The sequence below is a fragment of the Chelon labrosus genome (assembly GCF_963514085.1).
Source record: "Chelon labrosus genome assembly, chromosome: 7".
NCBI classification, from domain to species: Eukaryota; Metazoa; Chordata; class Actinopteri; order Mugiliformes; family Mugilidae; genus Chelon; species Chelon labrosus.
Genome location: NC_140343.1, coordinates 30,346,975 through 30,369,696, shown reverse-complemented (window position 1 = coordinate 30,369,696; position 22,722 = coordinate 30,346,975). Strand labels below are relative to the sequence as shown.

At 41.2% G+C, this 22,722-nt stretch overlaps 1 protein-coding gene across 2 annotated transcripts in view; it reads right to left on the bottom strand.

Annotated features, from left to right (window-relative positions):
- Nucleotides 1-239: 239 nt before the first annotated feature.
- Nucleotides 240-22,722, bottom strand: part of tsc22d2 (TSC22 domain family 2) — a 56,409-nt gene continuing 33,926 nt past the window's right edge. The window contains exons 2-4 of one of the 2 annotated variants that reach the window (XR_014699162.1): nt 19,980-20,056; nt 2,762-2,813; nt 2,353-2,425 (exon numbers count right to left, since the gene is read on the bottom strand). Coding sequence is in view for 1 of the 2 variants with exons in the window: in XM_084548315.1 (XP_084404441.1) it covers nt 2,126-2,425; nt 2,762-2,813 (352 nt within the window). In the remaining variant the exon portion in view is untranslated. Of the gene's footprint in view, nt 2,426-2,761; nt 2,814-19,979; nt 20,057-22,722 lie in introns of both variants that reach the window. The other variant, XM_084548315.1, reaches the window with a different exon arrangement.

The following is a 22,722-nucleotide window of genomic DNA, read 5'->3' as shown; positions in this document are numbered from 1 at the left end:
TACTGTGCAGGAAATGTCACGGAAGCAAGTTTTTTTGTGTGATACTCCATTTGAGGGAAACTGATTGGATATCAAAGGAAATGAAATGAGATATACAGTAGTTTGTTGTGTGCAGATGTGTAATTTAGGGTACAAGTATAATAATTATCTATGACAAACTTTTGTAATTTCATTGTTAGCAAAATGACAAAAATGGCACCATTTGTCACAAAAATAACAAAATCACACACACAAGAACATTCTCATAATAAAACAGTAATTTATTTTTGACTGAAAACTAAAAACGTCTGAACAGCACATTACAAGGATATTATTAAGATATTTTCTCCAAAGGCTCAGTGATCACTTTCATACAGTACATTTGGCATGTACACGGCATCTCCTTCAAATTAAAAGAAAAACAGGAGGAAAAAAAAGAAAAGCCCATTTCCAAAAAATAAGAAACTAAAGAAGACAGAAAAAAAGATAACTGATTGTACAATTACCAAGCAATTTGGTTTGATTCGAAGCCACAGAGAAAGAAACTATATCGCCTGACGACAGCAAGCGTCGGCACAGGTGGCACAATAACACAGGCGGGACATCCCATTATATGCTCATAACACAATCCAGCCTATGTGACATGTTTAATAGTTCCCGTCGCCAAGTGTTGGTACAAGTGAAATGCTGCATTCATTTGAAGCTTCAACAGGCCCTTTCATATGTAATTTATGTAATTTTAAGAATAATGGCTCCTTTCCTGACAAAAGGCTGATCCCTCCATATGACACCATTACATTTTTTGTATCATTACCATCAGGTACTTACTCCACCCTCTCTGCTCATTGTTCCCTTTCTCTTTCACAAATCCTCCCACAATCATTCACAGACTGACAGCAAAATAAGATTAAAAACATGAGGTAAGAAGGTGGTTTGATTACAGATCGTGCAGAACATGCAAAACGAAAAAAAATAAAATAAAATACAGAGAAGGAGAAAACAGGAAAAAAACATAAGTGTGCATTTTAAAATGGAAAAGGACTTACACAGCTTTGCGTCTTTGGTTATAAAGTAGGTCAAACAATTTTCACAGTTTTTCATACCCCCAAATTCTATTTTTCTAGTTTTGACAAAGAAAGTCCAGAAAAAAGTACATTAATAGTTTTCTTTATCCAAACATCCCATCACATATTTCATCTTAACAGGTGGTCTCCTGAACAAACCCCTCTTAATACTTTACATGTTACAAAATATACATTCACTGGATTTTCACCTAATGTAAGTTCGGCTTTAGTGTTAGCACTATTACGTATGAAGCAAAAAAAATGTTGTGGAACTATTGTGGAACTTATTGCCTACTTATTGCGATCTACTTGTTGTGAGACACTTCTAAATTTAATAATACCCGACAGATTCTAAAATACCAAAAGACCAAAAGAGAAAGGTTTCATTTTTGTTTTCAATCAGTATCTCCATAACATTGTTCATTTACATTATGAAAATAGCAGCCCTAAAATAAATAAATGCAAATACTAAAACTGAAAATTTATAATGATTCATGTCAATGTATGGTGGCTCTGAGAAAAACACTGCAAGCTCTTTGATGCAGCATATAACATCAAGCCGAGGCTCTCGAGGTGTCCGTCGTCCTCCCCTTGCTCAGGGAGGATGAAGCCTCTATCTCCCACTTCTTTCCCCCTCTGCACTCTGGCCTCCTCCAGCCCTGGAGTGATGTGAGGTGTGGATGCTGGAAGGACAGTCCCTGCTGGAGGCTTTAAAAGGAACCTTCACCACCACACTGGTCCCCCTTACAGGGTTACACCGCTGTCTTCCACCATTTTTTGCCCCCAACAAATCCTACTAATTTTTCAGCTCTCTTGCAGCAGAACAAAGGGCCAAAATAAGGGCTGGTAAATGTCTTGATAATGTGATGGCCCGGTGATGGCATCGTGTACACACTGAAACATAGCTCTTAGTGGCAAACAAAGATGTCGCCATTATTATTTTGTCCTCAAGTAGAGCATACAGAGCTAAGCCATTTTTGCTTTATGGGGTTACGGGGACAGTAGTAGTTGTTGTCTTTACTATTAGGATCTTCCGTTCCTGTCCGTGGGAGGTTTGTGTTTGATTGTGTGTTTAAAGGGGATCACGCAGAGGTGATGTTGGGCTGATGGGGGACGCTCTGACTCCCCTCGTGGTGAGTCAGAGAGGGTGTGTTGCTTGCGACAAGTTGTTGGTGGTGTTGGTGGTGCAGCAAAGGCGAAGTGCCGCTGCCCTGGTTGAGTTGACTGGTCAGCTGGTTGAGCTGCTCCAAGTTGGCCAGGGACTTCAGTACAGCGTTCTCACGCTCCAGCACAGAGTTCCTCTCGTACAGCTCTTTGATCTGCTCCTTCAGCACCTCCACCTCCTCGCGAACAGCATACATCAGGTGGCTTTTCACCAAGTCCTGAGAAAGATTAAACTAAAATTAGCACACAAAACAACACTCAAGAAGAATAGATTCCATTCTTAGACAAAGACAAGGGACATCGCTGTAGAGTGCTTTTTTGCCACATCAAGGTTTTGTGATATATTTTTATTTATTTATTTAGTTATTGGTTGTTCAGATCTACTAGTGCAAAAGCATTAATCTGAGTGGGTTCTATGTTCATCCTCTATTTGAAGGTTGCGTCAGTGCAAGCAGTGAAAAGGGCATTATGGCACAAATCATTGTACAGGCTGGCAGAGAATGTGCATGACCTGATCACATTTATCAAGACTTACAAATATATGTAAAACTCACCATTGCCTGCTCAATCTTGTTATCGATGGCAACCACATTTGCGCCGGACGCACTGTGGAGAGAAAGAATTTGAGTCACTACAAAGATATCCATCTCACATATCTATATTTTAGATTTCTATCAGCATTCACATTAACTACACTATATTACCAAAAGTATTCGCTCACCCATTCAAATGATCAGAATCAGGTGTTCTAATCACTTGGCCTGGCCCCAGGTGTATAAATTCAAGCACTCAGGCATGCAGACTGTGAAACAAGACATTTGTGAAAGAATGGGCCGCTCTCAGGAGCTCAGTGAATTCCAGCGTGGAACTGTCATAGGATGCCACTTGTGCAACAAATCCAGTCGTGAAATTTCCTCGCTCCTAAATATTCCACAGTCAACTGTCAGCTCTATTATAACAAAATGGAAGCGTTTGGGAAAAACAGCAACTCAGCCACGAAGTGGTAGGCCACGTAAAGTGACGGAGAGGGGTCAGCGGATGCTGAAGCGCATAGTGCAAAGAGGTCGCCGACTTTCTGCACAGTCAATTGCTACAGAGCTACAAACTTCATGTGACCTTCAGATTAGCCCAAGTACAGTACGCAGAGAGCTTCATGGAATGGGTTTCCATGGCCGAGCAGCTGCAGCCAAGCCACACATCACCAAGTGCAATGCAAGGCGTCGGATGCAATGGTGTAAAGCACGCCGCCACTGGCCTCTAGAGCAGTGGAGACGCGTTCTCTGGAGTGATGAATCACGCTTTTCCATCTGGCAATCTGATGGACGAGTCTGGGTTTGGAGGTTGCCAGGAGAACGGTACATTTCAGATTGCATTGTGCCAACTGTGAAATTTGGTGGAGGAGGAATTATGGTATGGGGTTGTTTTTCAGGAGCTGGGCTTGGCCCCTTAGTTCCAGTGAAAGGAACATTGAATGCTTCAGGATACCAAAACATTTTGGACAATTCCATGCTCCCAACCTTGTGGGAACAGTTTGGAGCGGGCCCCTTCCTCTTCCAACATGACTGTGCACCAGTGCACAAAGCAAGGTCCATAAAGACGTGGATGACAGAGTCTGGTGTGGATGAACTTGACTGGCCTGCACAGAGTCCTGACCTGAACCCGATAGAACACCTTTGGGATGAATTAGAGCGGAGACTGAGAGCCAGGCCTTCTCGACCAACATCAGTGTGTGACCTCACCAATGCGCTTTTGGAAGAATGGTCAAAAATTCCTATAAACACTCTCCTCAACCTTGTGGACAGTCTTCCCAGAAGAGTTGAAGCTGTAATAGCTGCAAAAGGTGGACCGACATCATATTGAATTCTATGAGTTAGGAATGGGATGGCACTTCAGTTCATAGAATGAGTAAAGGCAGGTGAGCGAATACTTTTGGTAATATAGTGTACATGTCGAAAAACTGGTCAAACGGAATCTGTGAGACTTCCTGCTCAACTTCTGAGGTAAAACAAACAAACAAAAAACCCTGCAACAGATTCCACAGAAAGAGATGAACAGATTTGAGATTTACTTGAGATATTTTTTTTCCAAAATATAAGGAAGACCATAAAACACACATTTTAGAGCATTTAATCATTCAAGCATCCATTAAGCCACAAACTTCTTCAAGCCCTCTTTAAATTGCTCTAAGTAAGGTCTTTTTCAAATCGTTATTTATGAGAACAAGAATAAAATCCATTAAAAGTGAAGTAAAAACAAACAGGTGTAGCTTTAGATACAACCAGTATCAGATAATTACATCATGACAATATAATGGTAGCCTACATATTAAAAGTTAGCGGCAGGGACTCAAGCTGATTTCCAAGCCTGTCGTGCATCTCCTCCAGTTTTATCTTAGCATGGCTCCGCCGTGATGACACAGGAGTTATGTTCCAGGAGGCGATCGGTTTATATCAAATAATTCTTCGCGCATCTATCATGATTTGATACAATGTAAAGCATCCACGTATCTTCTTTTTGCATTTGTTTAAAAAAATCTCCGAAGGCCACTTTAGAGGATCGCACCCTTCTTGTTTTCCATACCCCTCAAGAAAGCACAGAAAACGCACTTTAAAACAAGACGATCAGCTTCCACAACACAGTGACTGGAGGTTTCGCCGTTTCACTTCACGGATAAAAACAAACAAACGTGGTCTTATGTTCGTCTCAAGGGCTAAATGTTTTTCTTCTCAAGGGCTAAATGTTTTTCTTCTCAAGCGCTCTCTTGGCTCAATCTTCGCTCTGCTCGGATGCAAAACAAAAGGGAGCGTCGCGTTTTCAGGCTGATGGAGGGCGCTCTGACAGGAATCAGAGACGAGAGGGAGCATAATGTGCGGGTAGTCTCTAACAAAACTTTTTAAACTTTTTGGACACGTTTATGTTGTTTAACTAAATCACAATAAATCACAATTTAAATAAATATAGACCAGATTAAATCACTTAAAAAGTGTAATCCCCTTCCACTTAATAGAAGGTACATCACAGATACTTGAATTAAATATGAAATATGTTCCTTTACATAACATAATTAGATACATTCTACAAACCTCATTTAGCTGTTTTAGATCATCTATTTGTGTTTTAGAAGTCTAACAGGAAGAAATACGTTTTCATACGCAAAAGGGGCTTGGACTAATTTCACTTTAGAACATTAGTTAAAGCTGCTGCAGTCTAACTTCCCTTCCAAATTACATTTGAACAAATTGCGTTGCGTTGTGCATGGCCAAACTGTGGCCGGTGACATCACATGGAACTCCCTATAGCCTGTGTATCCTAAGTCTTGCGTGCTGGAGCGCACGTACGGCGCTATGCGTGGGGCCGGGAGAGGGGGGATGGGAGTCACACTTACTACAAACACACACCAAACACATGCCATACGTCTGAGAAATAAAAGAAACTGCTGTCCCACAACTAGAGAGTGGCGAACGCAATGCATACCAAACAGCTGCTGCTGGCAAAATACTTCCAAAACCAAGAGGGCGGACAGAAAAGACATCAAATGCATTAGACTTTTTATCAAACACTGAGCAGACAGAGTTTAAGGGGCTCGTATAGTAGTCAAGGCTGATTTAAATACGTATAACACCCCAAAAAAAATAAAAAATAAAAAATGATTATAAGCAGCAATCGATAAAAGTCAATTTACCTGACACATCTGGCTCTGTAAGTCATCAAACGCCCTGAATATGTGGGCGAAGTTCCCAGCGAGCAAGGGAGAGTGTAGCTCATTTTGTAGCGCATATTGCTCCAAGGGTTTTCTAATACACTTGTCCGCTGAGTGTTAAAATACAAATGCTTCTTGTTTGACTTGGAGGAGAGCGTATTTCTTAAAACCCGCTCGATCACATGGTGAGAAAGAGGAGGGCGGGGTTGAGCTTCTGAGGTTCTCCCTCCCCACTCTTCCTCATCTTGGTGCTTTATGTGTTTCTCTATACAACAAACTGACAAACGAGTGTGTCCAAATTTGTCCTTTTAAAATTATATATATATATATATAAAGAGCATTGAGGAACGTAAGTTCATAAGTACCATAAGAAGTCAATGCTGAGATCAACATAAAGAACAAAACATGTGAGGCAAAATAGGACTTTAAAAAAGCCACCTGATTTTTCAACCATTTGCATTCTTGTTAAATAACTGAGCAGCTGATGTTTTAACACCAGGTTATGCTTCTGCAGTTACAGTTGGGTAAATGAATTGAACTCCAACAACTGACTCACAAACAATGCCATGAGAAAACATTCCTCCCTTTGAACTAAGTATTTACACATCTGGGACAGTAAATAGGAAGAATGTCCAAGAGCTTTGGCTGGAATGTGTTTTTACCAATAACACAAAAAAAGAGGAGCAAAGATACGCAGGTTGAATTGAATTAATTTAATTCAGGACTTGGAGACCTGACATGAAAGTTGTTACTGCCTGGTGTCCAAGCAAAACAAAGTAAAGCGTACATTTTATTCAAGAGGAAGACATGTGGTGATTTATATAAGGGCCACTCACTGTGTTAACCTCAAAATGGGCCTTCCCTGCAGACTGCAGCAGTGCACACAGGCACTCATCAACTGCAACAAGGATTCTAGGACCACAAGGCAGCTCTGACTGCCTCCGGCTTCAAAGCCAGCACCTACAAACACAGACATGGGTCCATCGTGTCGGGACAACACACAGCTCTTCACTGACTATTAAGTCCTATAACCAGGTAATTTAGTCTTATACCAGCTACAGTCAGCATATTTGGCATATTTGATGCAGACTCTGATAAGACACGTGCAAGAGTGTTTTTGAGTTCATCACATGGTGATTTATAGCGTCAGAAAAATCCAATATATTCTCCATTAGGGCACAGATGCACCAGCACACGTCCCTGTTCCAAAGCAAGCAAACAAACACTGCTGGGGGGAGGCAGCTGAATAAATTAAACCTCAGCCTTACAGTAACCCCCCCCCCCCCCCCCCCCATGAGTGTATTTCAGAACAATAGCTAGAGGGTGGGGGCTGCTACAGCAGATGAGTGTGCTCACTGATAACTCATGGTTTTCCTCTTTCAGATACAAGCACAAGATTTTGCATCAGGGCTGTGTAGTAAAAATAGATGTAATTCAGCTGCGGCACCAGACGGGGTCAGCAGAGCCTCCAATTAACAGTGAAAAACAGCCTCAGGGCAAAAGCAGTTCCATCCTGACTTCTCTTATTGACCTCAGTGAGTCCTTTGTTATTGCAGAAATGAACGAGAAGCTCCGGTCTGATGAGAACATCCGACAAATTATCTGTCATATAAACTTTTTTACTGTGTTTTTGTTTTTCTGGTACCAACTTTGTATGCTGTTATTTAATGTCTAATTTATCAGCTGTTTACTAATATTCCTAGATTCATTGTTTAATCTATAGTGTATTAAAAAAGTGCCCTTTACAGTCTCTTACAGACCATGTTGATATCTTGATTTTGGGTTTTTGTGTCCCAGTCACAGCCCAAAACAAAAGGAGAGTCAATTACTGTTACAAACTTATGCAAATTCTCATTTGAAAAGTTGGAAACAAGAGAACATCTTATCTTTTACTTGAAAATAATTTTCTCTTAATCAAATCGTCGATATATTAAGACCTGAAAGTAGGATTCTCAATTTAACATAGGTAAAAAAGGTCAAAACAACTGTATGACCCAGCAACTGACCAAGATGACCTCTCGACGTCTGCTCCCCGAACAAGCGCCGTCTCTGAGGACAAACAAAGCTGTATTTCTGAGCGTTCTGTGCAGTGGACCTGTGAGCTCCGCATGCTTACCTAGCTAGTAAGATCAATCAGATTACGTCCACTTTTCCACAGAAACTTCCAACTTGGACAGGACTCAGTGAAATGATTGGTGAGATTAATTTATTATATGTCAGCCATGTAATATGTCAGTTCTAATATTATGGTTTATATCCAAAGTATGCCCATTTATAACACCAAAACACCAATTTCAGTTATTTTATAAATGAATAGGTTTATTTTGTATTTAGAGCAATATATATTTTTTGCCATATGAAAATATCCACATCCTTTGGCATTTTTAATTGAAGAGCTCTTAACTAAATAAAAATATGCAGCTACATTTTCTTTTACTTAAACAGTTTATGACTACTAAAAATCTCAACATCTAAGCCAAAAAATGTTCTTAAAGTGCCCAGACATTTGGAACTATAAACTATCGAACGACAACTGTGCAACCCAAGGAAGATGGTGAAATATGATAAAAAGCCAGCCACTAATCCAACCACTAAATAGTGATTTGATGGGACACTTAATTCATTTCCTGAAAAACTACCCCATTCAACACAATGTAACCCTGAACGTTTGTCGTGTAAACTTTGCAAGTTGAGGTTCAAACGGTGGCAACAATCACAGGATGCTGGAAGTATGTTAATATGCATTTGTGAAGCCGGTGGATTTTTTGAATTCTGTATTGTCGGGATGTGTTGTCTACGTGAGGGTTGGCTTGTGTTGACACAATGAGGACTAAATAAAATAAGACAGACCTCTGAGAAGTTTTATTTTTCTAGCATTAAATCAAAGTCACAAGTAGGCGTGTCTCCTTCCACCAAGCTTCAGGCAAAAGGAACCGTCCCACTCACACCCTTGCCTGCCTATTGCATAATCACTAGACTGGTATGCAAGCGACTCCTCGTCCAGCCTATGTGACCCACTAAGTCAATCAGCAGGGACAAGTCTAGCAGATGTCTTGGTGGATAAACCGGATGACAGGGAGCATGAGAAGTAGCCGCGTCCCTCAGGGGCTACATAGAAGCAAGGATAAGATCTGAATTCTTGGGACAGCGGATCAACTTTGGCCATCACTGTTAATTTAAGCAATTTGTGGAATGCCTTGTTATTTGAGCCTTCCCAGGGACTACAATAAATAGAAACTCAAAATAATAATAATAATAATAATAATAATAATCATAGCACTGAGTCTGCATTGTTAAAGGTACACAATGTTATTGCGCTGTTTGTTGACACCAAGTGCCCAGTTGTATTAGTGCTGTTGGATCTCAGTCATATCTGTCCAATAGAACCTTTTCTGTAATGATCGTTGACTTGTCTTCTTCTTGTGCTTCTCTCTCCGGTGGGGTCCCGCAAGGTTGCATTCTTGGCCCTGTTCTGTTTTTATTATACATGCTACCACTTGGGTCAGTTATGACCAGGCACAACTTATCTTTTCATTGTTACGCAGATGATTTGCAAATCTGTCTGCCATTGAAAGAGAGCACATCACTCCTGTCCTTTATTCCCTCCACTGGCTTCCAGTCCATTTTGGAATTGATTTTAAACTGTTAATGTTTGTTTTTAAAGCTCTTAACGGCCTCGGCCCATCTTATTTGTCTGAGATGTTAACCGTTTGTAAGTGCGGCAGGGCTTTGAGGTCATCTAACCAACTCTTGTTGGAAGTGCCCAGGTCACAATTTAAACACCCAGGTGTAGTTGCTGCACCCAGGCTCTGGAATAAGCTCCAAACTAACATGCGTCTCATCACTTACCTGGGTCTTTTCAAATCAAAACTTAAAACTATTTAGAATGGCTTTTAGTACCCGGTGGCACATTTATTTTACTTTTTATGCTCTTATTTATTGTTTTTAATTTTTAGCTTACTTTTACTCATGTACTTGGTTTCTGGTGTGTTTTTATAATTGTTTGATCTTTGTAAAGCACTTTGGTTCACCTGTGGGTTGTTATTGCCATTATTAGTGCTATATAAATAAAGTATATTTACATTTACAATACAGGCAGGGATGTTTGTAAATGGCTGCTTAGCCACTCTCTGCAGCTCCTGAAGAAATGATAAAGAGCCGCACTGTATCGAACCATCAAGTTACCACTGCAAACACAGTGGAGGATGCAAAGCAGAGGTCCTCCAGCCTTAAACCCAAGTAGATTAAAAGCAGGTCTGCAGTGTGCATCACTTGACTCAAGAAAACGAATGACTTTTTTCTGTGTTCCGGATCATGCCCCTAATTTGGCTCAATCTGGATTAGGACACCAATGGAATGTGCTGAGAGTAATAGCGTTTAATGGGAAAATCCTGGCACCTCAGCATTAACGAGGCTCTGTATTCAGCACAGCATTTATCATAGGATCGAGACTTATCACGGCTTCCTCTCTGAAGTAAAAGGTTTTAGGTCAGACTAATGTCATTAGGCACTCTTCTGTAAAAACACACTGGGGCTAATAAAAAGCCTAAGCTGCAGTTTATCACTGCAGCTAAAATCTAATATTTGAAAAAGCTTCGGCTTCAATCATGACAGCACAATACTCACTGTAGAAACAGCTGAAAGATTATGATTAAAAATTAAAAAACAGATCTGTGGCCAAAAGAGTGAAAACTGAGTTTAGAACTGTAATAATGAATTGATTTTCAAAATGATTTGTGATTTTATTCAGTTTTAAGGGAAAAGTATTGTTTTTCGGTTTCTAAAACACAACGACAATTCATTTTTCTATGTGATACCTATGTGATATTTTAGGGGTTTTGGACTGGTGCACTACTGGGCAATTCAATTGTTTTGGCATTTTACAGATATAAAAATTAACTCATTTATCAAAAGATGTTTAAAAGGTCAACTTTATAATAGAAATATTCTCCAACTGCCACACCTACTTTTGAGGCGACCATGCAGTCTGACAGTCTGCTGGTCTGTGGCCTGTGTGTGCTCAGCAAACCTTTCCTGGATAAATAAAGGTCAAATGTCAGCACAGTTTCTAAAGATAAAGTTGACGGGACGAAAATGTTGGCAACATCACACAGTGCTGTCACTGAGACACAAGGTGTGTTATGCAAGTGGTAAAAATTTTTAATGGTTATAATAGTCATCTATCAGTACCTCTCTGCAAGTAAAAAGGCTGGTTAAGTTTGACACTGGAACTCTGCGTAATATCGAGTCATGGAAAGCGCATGATTGGGTGAAATCCTTGCTATAACAAATATGGAATTATCTGGAGATTATTAAAGATGGAGTTTATTAAAGAACCACAAACAGGAATACATTTTTTAAAAAGCAAATAAGCAGATAAAGCAAAGTTTGCTCTACAGCTATCTCACATTCAACCTTCCTCCTGCTCCTTGCCTGAATAATGAATGTTTGCTTTTGTGTCATAAAAAGTGGCCACATACCTGGTCTGGCCCAAATAACTCTCAGTGGCTGAGCCAGTACCCAGTGATCAAGCCAAATATAAATCTGTCTTTTCTTTACTGTCCGTAATCATAAAGTTGATCATTGTGGATAATAGGCAGTAAAAGAGCTGCTGCTTCACTTGGGACTGATCACTACCTCACAATAAATCCATTCAGCAGACCAACAGATTGCTTTCCTGGAATGTTTACAGATGCGGTGTGTAACCTTGTGGGATCGAAGAAGGGTCAAAAGGATTTAGAGTTTGTAACATTAAAAAAAAAACACCGAAAAGCCAGGATTGTGAGGGCCAAAGACTGCCAAAGCCTGTGCACAAATTATGTCAACTGCATGTGCCACTATCAATTACTTTAATTTCTTTCAAAATTTCTTGTAAACTACAACATTTCCTAACACTACAAATATTTTCTCCACATTAACAATCTTGAATTTTGAAATATCCACAAAGCAAAAAAAGTTCTGAATAGTTTAGACCAGGGATTCCCAAAGCGTGGTGGTGCGCGAGCTCCCTCTAGGGCAGTGGTTCCCAAACTTTTTCTGCTGGGACCCCCTTTGGTACATAAGAAAATCTTCACGAACCCCTGAAGAAAAATCCTGTCCCGCAAAATCCCAAAAGAAAGACTCCTAAATCCCGTCCTGCTCCCTATGTTGTTATCTAAAGTTGGGCGCACTCACCGCATTGCAGCGTCATTTTTTTATTTAATCTCCGGCTCCTTCCTCCGTCCCGGTCCCGCCCGCTCCTGTTGATTATTTGCTCTATCCCGTCCCTATCACGTTACCAACAGTGAAATCGACTCCCGTACCGCGGGACTCCCGTGGGAATACCGTGACTTGCGGGACTCCCGAAAAATTGTCACCCTCTAATTCGATCCGCGCCCTGTGCCCCCCCTGCAATGGCAGACCTGCCAACCTTGAAGAAATTTTATGAGTACAACCCCCCACATTTTTTTTTTTTTACATCCTCCATCTCCGTTATGTGGACGCAGGTGAAGGCTACAAGCCACAAACGTTTTATTATCTGTTATTATAGTGTTCTGTAATATGCCGTGAGACCTGGCTTTATATGGTTCTGTTTAATAAATGTATTGTGCGGAAATCCCTCCACTTCGTCTCCTACCTTGTTACTTCATGTTGAAGCATACTACTAGCAAACGTGGCTAAGCTTCTCTCCAACTCCATGTTACAAAGCCAGCAATCATTAAACTTACATTTTGCCCATTTCCCAAGTTGACAACGAGGTTCATGTGACAGAAGAAGTCTCGAATCCAAAAGGAGGCAAAAATACATAACGCTAACAAACGTTACGTGGCGATAAAATCTCCCCGCTTCGCCTGCGCTGTACGACCGGACCATACCCGGTGCAGCAACACGTTCCAAACCGGGCTGAACACCGGATTCCACTTCCAGGTCTCATTTGTAGTTTAATTTCGGCGTACTGCTAACAGTTATATTTAATAAAGAACTACACAGAACACACGGAACTAACTGTGGATGCCACCGACGCATTGAACGAAATGCGAATGAAGCGGTAAATGCACGTAAAGATTTAAGACTTGACGAAATGTAATTTAAGACCTACAATGCATAATATGCTCGTATTTAAGAGTTGTTTAGGCCTTAAATTGGCATTATCAAATTTAAGACTTTTTAAGACTCGCGGGAACCCTGTATATATGGCACAATCTGTAGTTTCCCCAAAATTTAGCTGGTGCGGTTTATATTCAGGTGCGCCTTATAGTCCGGAAATTACGGTATGTTTCGGGGGGGTTGGGAAGTGTTTGTGTGTAGTAGGCTACCGTGTTCGTTACCTGTTGCCCGGCGGTTCAGCCATAGCACGCAAGCCTGCAAGTTATCCGGCGAGCCTGGCTTGCCTTAGGCACTGAATTGAACTGAACGCGCGAGGCATTTGGCTAAGAGGGGCAGGTGGGCGGAGGGTTAAAATGCAGCGCTCCGATTGGGCGAAAGCTTTTCACTCCACTTACACGCTGTGGCTCAGTGGCAAAATCAACGTCATAGATTGCATAGAAAGTTTAGAAGCTGAAACCGGTGAAATGCGAGGTGCAACAAAATGCGTACCAAGAGAGCAGCGAACCGTACAAGCGTACTTAAGGGTCAAAATGCGTGCCGAGTACGAAAAATGCGTACATGTTGGCCGGTCTGCAATGGCTCTGCGACGACCCTAGGGGGCGCGCCCCCCACTTTGGGAACCACTGCTCTAGGGGGTGCATGACATGAAAAATGTAATGGCGGAGAAGAAGTTATCTTCTTCTACACACTGTATATGCGCAAACAGCTTGTGGCCTCTTATGTCATTCAGTTTTGCAAATATGATCAAATGGTTTAAATCAGGGAAACTGTCAGGTGGGATATCTCAAGACAAAGTTAGTAATGAAGGACATTTATGTTGTGGGTCGTGTGTAACTTTATTGCAATTTAATTCAAATTACTGGCGTTCTAATTTTATTTTCATAACCGCTGTGCTATGATGACAGGGTTGTGTTAGCTCCACGGTCAGTTAAAGTAACTGCAATTTATGTTTAACGTGGCTGAAAATATTATAACATTTCCTTATCTGCTTTCTGCCTCTGAGCATGAGCCTGTCATCTATCCTCATTGCTCTTAAAAGTGGAAGCTTGTGCGTCACTTTATTGCATTATATTGAAAATTTTACAGTGTTTCAGTTTAATTCAAATTCATGATTATTTTGTTATATGTGTGTTCTGGTCATTTCAGCATGATTTAACATGCTGCCTTTAATATGGCTACAAAAATGCTTGTTGCATTTGTTTTTTTTTTTGTTTATTTGTTTTTTTAAAGTGTGGGGGATTGGGGGTGTGACAACCTGGTTGGGACATAGAAGGGGGTGCGTGGCCAAAAAAGTTTGGGAACCCGCTGGTTTAGGCCCCTTTTTGAGCTTGAGTTGCTACAGATGTAGCACTGTAACGGTAAATAGGCAAGCATGTTCTGATGCCCACAGTATAGCAGCAACTTCCACAAAATACCACTACCATAATTTTTAGGAATGCTCCTTTATGCCCTCAAACTGTTTGCGAGCAATCCCCACTTCGGTTGCAACAAGTCCAACCTTGCAGGAGAGCCGCGAAGGACAAAGGGAGGTGGAATGAGGCGTCTCCCCTTACGTGTCCTTGTGGTTAGTTGCAAAGTTCTGAGTAAAGCGCCTCTGTTACTCACAGAGGCCAGAGGCAAACATGAGCTGGATGAGGAACACACAGAAGCACTGGGTCTGGCAACAGCGGGCTGTGTCAGACACAATGCACAGCTGGCAACAATTACTTGATCTGCTACTGTTTGACGTAAACATCAGCAGCTCAACTGGACACGGTCATACGTTCTTATCCTCGCTGCAGTTCCTTACACACACACAATATCTGAATTAACAAAACAGTTTCTTCTGTTTTATTCTTTTATTTTTTGTCTTGGTTAAATCTCTTGTTTATAATTACTGGAGTGCTCATAAACTGCAAGCACAAGTTATTATTCAGCGAGTGATCTAAATCTGAAGTCAAATTACATATGCCTCAGCCAAATACATTTAAACTAAGTTAACTCATTTAATCCTAATAAACATTGCCTGTCTTAGGTCAGTTAAGATAACTACTTCAGAATAATAATAAAGTACTTCAGTTTCTGCTTCTTTCATCACATTTCCCGAATTGAAAGTTTCCATATAGTTATTTTGTAGCAATGGACTCAAAGAGTTTAACATGGGTCAAATGTTTCAGGTACCTTTCCTTTGGAAACAAAAACATAATCTGTGCTGTCTTAGTGTGGGAATCCATCATTTTGTCTGATGACTGATTGGCTCACTCAAGACAGATTGTTTACCTGCATGGAAACAAAGTCGGCTCCAATGTGACTGTTCTCCTACTACTACAAAATACAGCAAACCAGAGTGATAACAGTTATACAGTATATTAACTTTCACCTTCCTTAGAAGATTTCTGGAAAAGTAATTATTTCAAAGTCCTACCATTTTAAAATGTGATTGCATGCATCACTTGGATCAGATGTCACGGGCTAAATGGCTGTGCTCAATTTGGCTTATTAAGTCAAAATTAAAATCACGCTAATTTCCTTACAGATGCCCTGAGATCCACTTAAGGGTCCTTTTGTGCTTGAAGCACATGGCTCATGACATGACAAGTCAACCACAAGTTTAACATCAAATATTTAATGAAAACTGCACCTCAACTTCAAAGTTAGTTTGCAGCTCCCATGAGAAAGCATATGGTAACCTGAATGGTTTGTGACTAATGCGAACCACTGACATTTTTTTTTCAAGTGACAACAAACATTTTTCTGCTGAATGCTTAAACAGGTATCTACATGCTCAAATAATAACTGGCAATACGCTGATAATCCAGCCTCACATCTGTGATTTTGCGTTTAATAAAACAAAACCTTTAATATATTACCTCTGCATTTGTTCTGTACCGTAAGCAAACCCCAGATATCAAACATAGCTAAAAAACAAAATACTACCAACATTTAAATGCATTACAGTTAGTGTCAAACATTTTCTCAGGACAATATAGTCAGGGAAAAATGAAAAAGCCATTTCAGTCTCATCTACTAGTACTATTCATCACAGAAGTTGAAATTTATGTAGTGTAGTCATAATTAGGAAAGATGGTGTTTACTATATTTTGCTATTAATAAGCAAATATGGTAATGAGTACGATTTAACTTTAATGGCTTGTGCTCATTGCAATTAGAAATTAACCTGTATTATTTATTAGCAAAAGTTTTCTTAAAACCTCTTACAGGGCAACATTAATAAAAAATCTGTGTATTTCTATTGGACTATAAAGCCTGGATACATCTAACCAACCTTAAAGAACTACCAGCAACAAACACCAGTTGTGATGTTACCTCACAAATTTCCAGCCAGGGGTCTGACAACCGACAAAAACTAGCACCACAGATGCTCAACAACACGACACTGGCCAATGGATGACTGTTGGTATGGTGTCTCACGGCAACAGGTGCACAAATAAATTGCTTAAAACTAAGAAATGCGCTGCAAAGTTGCCATTCCAGCAATAAGAATCTGCTCAGCCCAGTAAATGTTTTGCAAACTTTCCAGTCTCGCTTCAGGCTTTTTGGTAATTTGCAACATATCAACATATTCCACGCGAATCAGCATATTTAAATTATCAAGTCATTGATTGCATTCTCATTGCAGTCACAGTCTTGATCAACTGTTTGGCGAATAAAAGATAAAGAGAAAATCATAAAAATAAACATTAGAATCAAAGGTGAAACTAGAACCAATATGATTTACGCCTTTTTGCTTTTTGCATTTTCAACATAAGAACTGACCTGTTAAGTTAATTTGATTTAGCTCATAGAACTAAACTCTCTGGCTACCAACCCCCTCCTCCTCCATAGCACCTACAACATCTCCTGAACCACCCCCACATGACCCTACCCACTGACACCTCTCCAACCTTCCCCCAGCCTCTGCATAACACAGGTCCAGACAGCATCTGCTCCAGACTGCTCAGGGACTGCGCAGACCAGCTCAGTCAGGTGGTCAAGTACATTTTCAACCTGAGCCTTAGGGCCCGTCCACACGGAAACGCAAAAACGCAGAAACGCAGAAACGCAGAAACGCAGAAGTTTTTCATCGTTTTGGCCATTCGTCCACACGTATCCTGTAAACGCATAGCCCTAAAACGCACTTTTCTGAAAACGGGTCCCAGGGTGGAGAAATTCGAAAACGCAGCTTTTGCGTTTTCATGTGGACGGCGACTACGGGGAAAACGATGTTATCGCCACACTCCCGAGCAGCCTTCCACATCCCGCGAGACGTCTCGTAACAACATCAACAACAATGGCGGACTACATGCTAGTTTTCATGCTGGAGAAGATATTGAGCCTATTAGGGTTACTAGGGCAAAATATCACGCTCCTGTGCCACCACGCTGAGCAAAAAAGGCGATTTGTAAACAGCGCTGAAGATTTGTGCGCATGCTCCGCCTCTTCCTCTCCGTTTTTGGTGAATTTCTAAAACTGAAACAGCGCCACCTATAGGCCTGGAATATGAAGTAGCGTTTTCGGTCGTGCTGAAACGGACCTGTGTGGACGCGAATATTTCTTGAAACGATGCCCTCGAAAACGGAGAGGGAAAAGATCGTTTTCGTACGTGTGGACGTGGCCTTAGTCTGGAGAAAGTTCCTGTACAGTTGAAGACTTCCTGCGTAATCCCAGTACCAAAGATAACACACCCCAGGGAGCCCAACCACTTCAGACCTGTGGCTTTAACATCTCACCTGATGAAGACCATGGAGAGGCTTCAGTCCCTCAGAACTGAAGAAGCTGCTCGGATGAATGGTGAAACGTCTTATCAAAAAACTCGACAAGTCCATCTGCCTTTTTTAAACCTTTTTTGGATACATGGAGAGGCTGATCCTGAATCACCTCCAACCCCTGGTGAGCCTGAAGCTGGACCCCCTGCAGTTTGCCTACAAACTGAGCATTGGGGTGGATGACGCTTCCGTTACAACACAGACAGCTGCCACAGAAGTTCTCGGACGATACAGCCATCGTTGGACAGGTAACGGACGGGAACAACCTGGAATACAGGAAGGTGGTCGAGGACTTTGTCAACTGGTGTGAACACAGTCACCTTCACATCATTGCCACCAAGACAAATGAGATGGTGATTAACTTCCAAAGGAAGGCAACACAAACTGCACCGGTGAACATCCAGGGATTGGATATAGACATCGTAGATGGATATAAATACCTGGGTGTTCACCTGAACAATAAACTGGACTGATCGGACAACACGAATGGCCTATACAGGAAGGGACACAGTTGCCTCGACCTGCTGAGGAGATTAAGGTCCTTTGAGGTGTGAAGGACAGTACTCAGGACTTTTTACAACACTGTGGTTGCATCGGCAACCTTCTACGCTGTGGTCTGCTGGTGTGGCTGAGTCACAGAGAGGGACAAGAATAGACTGGGCAAACTGATCAAAAGGGCCAGCTCCATCCTGGGCTGTCCTCTGGAGTCAGTGGATCAGGTGGGGGGGGGGAGGACGTTGGCTAAACTGTCAAACATCAGGAACAACAACTCTCATCCCCTGTATGAGACAGTTGGGACTTTAGGAAGCTTCTTCAGCCAACATACACTACCGGTCAAAAGTTTTAGAACACCCTTATTTTTCCAGTTATTTATTGCAATTCAAGTCGTGCAAGTCCAATAAATAGCTTAAAATGGTACAAAGGTAAGTACTGACCAGCCAGAGGTTAAAAAAAAAAAAAGGTTTGGAAAAATAATGTACATTTCAGAATTATACGAAAAGGCCTCTTTCAGGGAACAGACGTGGGTTAACAATTTAAAGCTGTTCCGCAGCAATGAAGGTTGAATCAGCCTTGAAAGCTGGTGCTACTAATTCCTACAACTTTTCTTGGTTACTTACAACCCCGTCTGTCTGCATAAAAGCAGTGTTGGAACACACTGTGGTACCAGACCCTCATGAGCATCAGGTGAACTGTAGAAAGTAGTGTGTTGCTACAAAAATGGCGAGAAGAAGGCAATTAACAATGGAAGAGAGACAGACCATCATAACACTTAAAAATGTAGGTCTTTCCTACCGGGAAATTGCAAAGAAAGTCAAGGTGTCAGTGAGTACAGTTTTCTTCACCATCAAAAGGCACTCAGAAACTGGGGGAAACTCTGACAGGAAGAGGTCTGGCAGACCCAAAGCCACAACTGAATCAGAGGACAAGTTTCTGAGAGTTAACAGCTTGCATGATAGGCGGCTCACAGGACAACAGCTTCAAGCACAGCTTAATACAGGGTTTCTGCAGGTTTGAGAAAGTGAAATTTAAGACTTTTTATGACCTTTTTAAGACCATTATAGGTTAAATTTGAGACCTACTCGAAGTACAAAAAATAAGGAAAATCAGAGACCCAGAATTACTTTCAAAATAACAAAATGTATTGTAATTCAACTATCAACCACCCTCTAGATGTGATTTAACATGCACTGAGACATGTCCCAACTTCCTCCATCCAATGTGCCATGCATAGTTTTGTAATGTATTTCAATGGAATTCAATTCAATTCAATTTTATTTATATAGCGTCAATAACAATACAAATCGTCTCAAGACGCTTAACAAAACCCGGCCTGAAACCCCCAGAGCAAGCCTGAAGGCGACGGTAGCAAGGAAAAACTCCCTTTTAACAGGAAGAAACCTTGAGCAGAACCCAGCTCATATGGAGGGACCCATCTGCCTAAGGCCAGCCAGGTACAGACAGAAGAAAGAGAGAAGAGAACAGCAAGATAAACATACATCTGTCATAGATACACATATCTGACTAAAGCGTACATGTGGAATCTTATGATACAAACTGATGATGTTACATGACAGTTTGAAAATGTAAGAGGAATCATAGGCAGGTTGGAGAATTGTTCATTCAGGTAGGAGTGGATAACTGCAGGATTCCATGAAGACTGGGCAGGCTGATGAGACCACGACAACAGATGTAGTATAGAGCTCCACAGGAAACGCACAACTCCAGGCCAGAGATACTCACAAGAAATGGCATTGAAACACATCGCTGTAGACCGTCACATGACTTTTTTTGTTGACACCGGCATATTGGCAGGAAAACTGAGGAAAAATTTATAGAGCCAGTGGTGATTTCAGGCCGTCAGAATTTACTGCACACTTTAAACAGATTATATATCACGGATCCTTATCATGCCCCAGGTGTGCTATTTTCGAGCACTGAAACAGCCGGGGGGGGGGCTTCCCACACGTCACTTTATGATGATGAGGCAGCAGAATCGGTAGAGTCTGCAGTTCGCCTCATAAGGATTGTTCGGCACACGTTTCAGCTAATCAATGAAATCATTTCGTTCTAGTTGTTAACAGCCAGAGTATTACATGGAGCATTACCAGTTTACGCCACACGGCGGCACCTCCTTTGTTTTCATCACTAAGTTCAGCAGGTGTCACTCTTGTTGCATCTGTCTCTTTTTTTTTTTTACGTCCTCCATCTCCGTAATGTGGACGCTGGTGAAGGCTACAAGCCACAAACGTTTTATTATCTGTTATTATATTTTGTAATATGCCGTGAGACCTGGCTTTATATGGTTCTGTTTAATAAATGTATTGTGCAGAAATCCCTTCAATGCCAACTTCACATTACAAAGCCAGCAATCATTAAACTTACATTCTCCCAAGTTGACAACGAGGTTCATGTGACAGAAGAAGTCTCGAAACCAAAAGGAGGTCAAAATCCATAACGCCAACAAACGTTACGTGACGAAAAAAATCTCCCCGCTTCGCCTGTGCTGTATGGTCGTACTATACCCGGTGCAGCAACACATTACAAACCAGGCTGAACACCGGATTCCACTTCCAGGTCTCATTTGTAGTTTAATTTCGACGTACTGCTAATAGTTAGATTTAAAAAAGAACTACACAGAACACACGGAACTAACTGTGAATGCCACCGACACATTGAACGAAATGCGAGTGAAGCGGTAAATGGACGTAAGGATTTAAGACTTGACGAAATGTAATTTAAGACCTACAATGCATAATATGCTCATATTTAAGACTTTTTAAGGCCTTAAATTGGCATTATCAAATATAAGACTTTTTAAGACTTAAGACACTATTAACAGAAACCCTGTTAATAGTGGTCGTAGTAAGCAAGTCTCAGTTTCAACTGTGAAGACTTCGAGCTGCAGGTCTGACAGGATGAGTTGCAGCAAGAAAGCCATTGCTAAGATGTCAGAATAAGACAAAGAGGCTCGCCTGGGCCATGACACACCGCCATTGGACTACTGAAGACTGGAAGAAGGTATTATGGACTGATGAATCAAAATTTCAAATCTTCCGTTCATCACGCAGGATCTTTGTACGCCGCTGAGTAGGCGAGAGGATGGTTCCACAGTGTGTGACATCAACTGTCAAACGTGGAGGAGGAAGTGTGATGGTCTGGGGCTGTTTTGCTGGATCCAGGGTCGGTGACTTGTACAGAGTGAGAGGCATCCTGAACCAAAATGGCTACCACAGCATTCTGCAGCGCCATGCAATACCCTCTGGTATGCGCCTAGTTGGTCAGAGGTTCATCCTACAGCAAGATAATGACCCAAAACACAAGTCCAAGCTATGCCAGAACTACCTCAGGAAAAAAGAACAAGATGGTAAGCTTGAAAACATGGAGTGGCCAGCACAGTCTCCAGACTTAAACCCCATCGAGCTGGTTTGGGATGAACTGGACAGAAGAGTTAAAAAGCCAAGCAACCTACAAGTGCCACACATTTATAGGAACTTCTGCAACAGACTTGGGAAGAACTTTCTATTTTAGAAAGAATGCCACGAGTGTGTTCAGCTGTTATATCAGCCAAAGGTGGCTACTTTGATGAGTGAAAAGTTTAGAATACATTTTGGTCTATAAATTGATTCCATGATTTCTTTTTCAACTCAAATTGCTTATTTATTCTATGCTTTCATTTCAGAGTGCAATGAGACGCTAAACTGAATAATTTTCCAGTAAAAAAACTGGAAAAAGTGTGGTGTTCTAAAATTTTTGACCGGTAGTGTATAACATTAATTTTTTTGGTTTTAGGATGAGGTCTTCAAAGCTGAGAATGAGATTTAATAAAACTCTACCAACAATCAGTAAATCCATGTAGATAAATACCAGTTTCTCATCTGAACCTACGTGACAGGCTTAATATATGAGTTTAAATTACACAACCTCTTTCATGCTACCTTAGTGTGATTTGCTATTTGCCGTGGTAAAAACCCAGCACATGTAGTAGGGATGAGATATACCTGAACACCAGGGGCAGTATTCCTAAAGATTCTTAGCGCAAAGAGTTGCTCCTAGTGGCCAAATTCTAAGAGAATTCTTAGAATCATGATATTTTCTAAGAATTTCCCCTCAAAGAGTAGATCCTAAAAGGTATTCCTAAAGAATCTTAGCTCTTAAGAGAGCTCCTAAGGTGAGATCTGTTAAGAGCAGGGAGGAGGACTTTTAGGAAGCTTAGGAGTTTCTTAAGCAGAGGAGAAAATGGCTGAAAGAAGAGGCAGGAGAGATATTCTCCAAACACTGAATGACAATCAAGCTTGTTGCAATCGCAATATCACCGGAAATGAAAGTCATCACAATAATGAGGTATTTAGCAACAGGAAAAACGCAAAAATGCAACAATGCAGCAGTGATGACTTGGGGCCAAATCTACGTCTCAAAACACTTTTATTCTCATTGACCAGTTGAGCCAGAAGCAAACACTGTTCCTCTGTCCAGTTGGGTTTCC